Source organism: Argiope bruennichi, chromosome 10, assembly GCF_947563725.1.
Source record: "Argiope bruennichi chromosome 10, qqArgBrue1.1, whole genome shotgun sequence".
In the NCBI taxonomy this organism is placed as follows: domain Eukaryota; kingdom Metazoa; phylum Arthropoda; class Arachnida; order Araneae; family Araneidae; genus Argiope; species Argiope bruennichi.
This window is the reverse complement of record NC_079160.1, coordinates 82,513,255-82,516,719: the sequence shown is the minus strand read 5'-3', so window position 1 is coordinate 82,516,719 and position 3,465 is coordinate 82,513,255. Positions and strand designations below refer to the sequence as shown.

General features: G+C 42.9%; 1 protein-coding gene across 1 annotated transcript; it reads left to right on the top strand.

Moving 5' to 3' along the window:
* Window positions 1-733: 733 nt before the first annotated feature.
* On the top strand, window positions 734-1,996 carry LOC129987617 (uncharacterized). The gene has a single exon (XM_056095578.1). The coding sequence runs from the start codon at window positions 734-736 to the stop codon at window positions 1,994-1,996; it is 1,263 nt and encodes a 420-aa protein (XP_055951553.1).
* The last annotated feature ends 1,469 nt before the right edge of the window (window positions 1,997-3,465 follow it).

Sequence of the window (3,465 nt, the reverse complement as noted above, 5' to 3'; positions counted from 1 at the left end):
CTATTGTGATTCCGATATTAAAACCTGGTAAGGAAGCATCCAACCCTCTGAACTACCGACCAATTGCTCTGACAAACTGTCTCTGCAAAACCTTTGAGAGAATGGTTAATGCACGTCTCATACACGAATTGGAGAAACAAGGATGCATCTCCCCGTTGCAGAGTGGTTTCCGTAGAGGTAGGTCAACTTTTGACAACCTCGTACTATTGGAAACCCAAATACGCAACGCATTCGTCAGGAGGAACCATCTAGTTTCCATATTCTTCGATCCCGAGGTACCTAGGGATCTTTACTCCTTTCATGTTCAAACTCCCCTACGCCTTCTGCTTTCTGCTGTTTTTCCTTCCCTCGACGGTAAGCGAGGGAGCTCTCCATGAGAAGCGGTCGCCGCTCTGTTTGCTTCTTGCTTCTCATGGACAGCCAAAACCCCACGTGTTTGCCGTGCGTGGCGACCCATTTGAAAGACGGGTGGTGCACTGTGGTCCCCGGTGTATCAATCGGCTGGTACCTAGTCACCTCAGTGGCTAGTCTGCTAGGGATCAAGCGAAGGGGCTACTCCTTGGGCTTGGCGTTAAGGGTGGTCACTGTCCCCGGGGGTAGCTCCCAGCGTATAGGTACCGATTAGCACTAGGGTGGATGCCGAGGCTGATAATAACCAGAGCCGGTAATTGCCTTCCCTTGTTGGGCTCCGTGGTGGGCGGTGCCGTCGGACCCGAATCATTTATCATATCGTATGGGGCCTAAAAACTTAAATCAACAAACGACACGGAAAAATACTGAAAAATATTACGACCATTTTTTTGTCATCAAAAGACTTTCTGAGAATAAGGAGACATTTCACACGGTCTCTCCGTTCCTTGTAGAAAAAGCCGTTTCTGGAACACTTGGGGAAGTTTCTGCCATTCGCAAACTTCGTTCGGGAGATTTGCTGGAGGAAGTTAATTCTCGAAAACAATCGAATCAAATTCTCAAACTGAAAGCATTGGCTACAATTCCCATTTCTGTAAGCGCGCATACATCTCTTAATTCTTCTAAAGGTGTTATTACATGTGGGGAGTTATTTCATACATCAATTGAAGAAATTACAAATGACCTAAAACCTGAAGGAGTGATACATGTACGCCGTATCTCAATTCGGCGGGATGGACAACTCCTCCCTACAAAGCACCTCGTTCTTACCTTCCAAATGCCTACTTTGCCAGAAGTAGTTAAAATAATATATCTGAGATTGAAAGTGCGTTCTTTTATACCTAACCCTCTGAGATGCTTTCAATGCCAACGTTTTGGGCACTCTAAGATCGCCTGCCGCGGGACACTTACTTGCGCCCGTTGTGCAGAGAAAGGACATGATAGCCAGCAGTGCACCTCATCTGAAAAGTGCGTCAACTGTGATGGCGAACATACTTCCTTTTCCAGATCATGTCCACGTTGGAGGTTAGAAAAAGAAATTATAACTTTGAAAACAAAAGAACAAATTTCTTATCCAGAAGCGAAAAGAAGAATCGAGGCACAGACACCTTCCCCTGGGGTCAGCTATACATCAGCTGTTAAAAAATCATATTGTAAAAACTGTTCATGTAAAAATTGTGTGCAGATTGTTGCTGAAAAAGTTCCTCCCGCAAAAACATCCGAATCTGATACAGAACCTTCCACAAACAGTGCTCCTGAATCTCACGATCCACCGAAACGTAAACCAAAACCAAAGCCTCCACGTGCTCTTAAATTAAAGCTTTCGAAACACGGCCTTTCACAAGAAATGATTTCGGAAAAATTTAAATCAAAATTGAAAAAATCCAATATTCGAAATTCGGTTGCTCTGGGACTTGCAACTACGGGGACAGTCCAAAAGGATTTACCTACTATTTTTGGAGGAAGTCCTGATTCAATTGCTCTCCATCCATCCGACGAAGAGGAGGATGACCTTGAAATGAGTTGCGAAATAACGCCAACTCAAACTAACGCCCTTTATAATTCCCACGCTAAAAAACTCTCTTAATGGGTACCTTTCTCTCGTGGAATTGTCGCGGCATTCGGACAAAGCTAACTGACATCAAAGCTCTCATTAATAAATCAAATCCTGTTTGCGTAGCTCTTCAAGAGACATTTTTGAAACCAGATATTCACTTCAAATTAAGAGGCTATAATTGTGCAAGGAAGGATAACGAAACTGGTGCATCATTCTCTGGTGGAGTGTGCATTTTAACCTCCAACTTTTATCCCAGTACTATCCTTAATCTACGCACTAACTTGCAAGCTGTGGCTGTGCAGATTCATGTCAAATCCTTGGTCACGGTCTGTTGCCTTTACTTGCCTCCAAATGGGGTTATTTCGCAGGACGATTTGAATACTTTGGTTGATCAGCTTCCAACTCCCTTCATTTTGCTTGGTGATTTTAACGGGCATAGTACTTTGTGGGGTTCGGATAGCACTAACTCCAGTGGGCGACAGATAGAACAATTCATTTCTGATAACTGTCTCTGTCTGCTCAATAACAACGAAAAGACATACTTTCATGAACCCACTCGTACTTTCCATTCCCTTGACCTCGCTATTTGCTCTCCGGCAATTTTCCCATTATTGAATTTGGCAGTTGAAAGCGATTTACATAATAGTGATCATTTTCCTCTTGTCATCTCTCATGATGATAATAGTAATTTGATGCAAAGCCCACCAACATACATTTTCCAAAAAGCAGATTGGGCTACATTTACTAAGTTAGCATTGATTACAGAAGAAATGATTTCATCTGCCGATATTAGTGAGGCTGTCCAAAATGTCACTGATTGCATTATTAAGGCCGCTGATGCTTCAATTCCAAAGCGTACCCCTCTTCCACGCAAATTTCGCAAACCATGGTGGAATGATGAATGTCGTAATGCTTATAAGGAACAAAGAAAATATTGGGGTATTTTCCGCAGGTATCCTACCACGGAAAATCTTGTTGCATTTAAAAGAGCAAGAGCAAATGCTCGTCGAATTCGGCGCCGCAGTCAAAAAGAATCTTGGCAAAGTTTTATATCTACCATCACTTCCAATACATCTAGTGCACAGTTGTGGAAGAAAGTTAAAGCGGCAAACGGAATTTATAAAGAATTCGCTTTCCCCATCTTAAATACAGAAACGGCTTCATATTCCTCGCCACTTGATATTGCAAATGTTATTGGAGAAACCTTCGCTGATGTTTCAAGCTCTGTTCCTAATAATCCGACTTTTCGTGCGATTAAGAGACAAGCTGAACAAGTGCCTTTGAAGTTTAGAACCCGCATGGTCCTCTCTTATAACAATAACTTTAAGATAGTGGAATTAAGGAACGCTCTTTCTCGTACTCGAGATACTAGCCCAGGTGTCGACGGGATTACCTACAGTATGCTTCGCCATTTAGACGAAACCTCTTTTGCATCTCTTGAACCTGTTCAACAGAATCTGGAGTGAGCAAACTTTTCCTGAACAATGGTATGAAGCCAT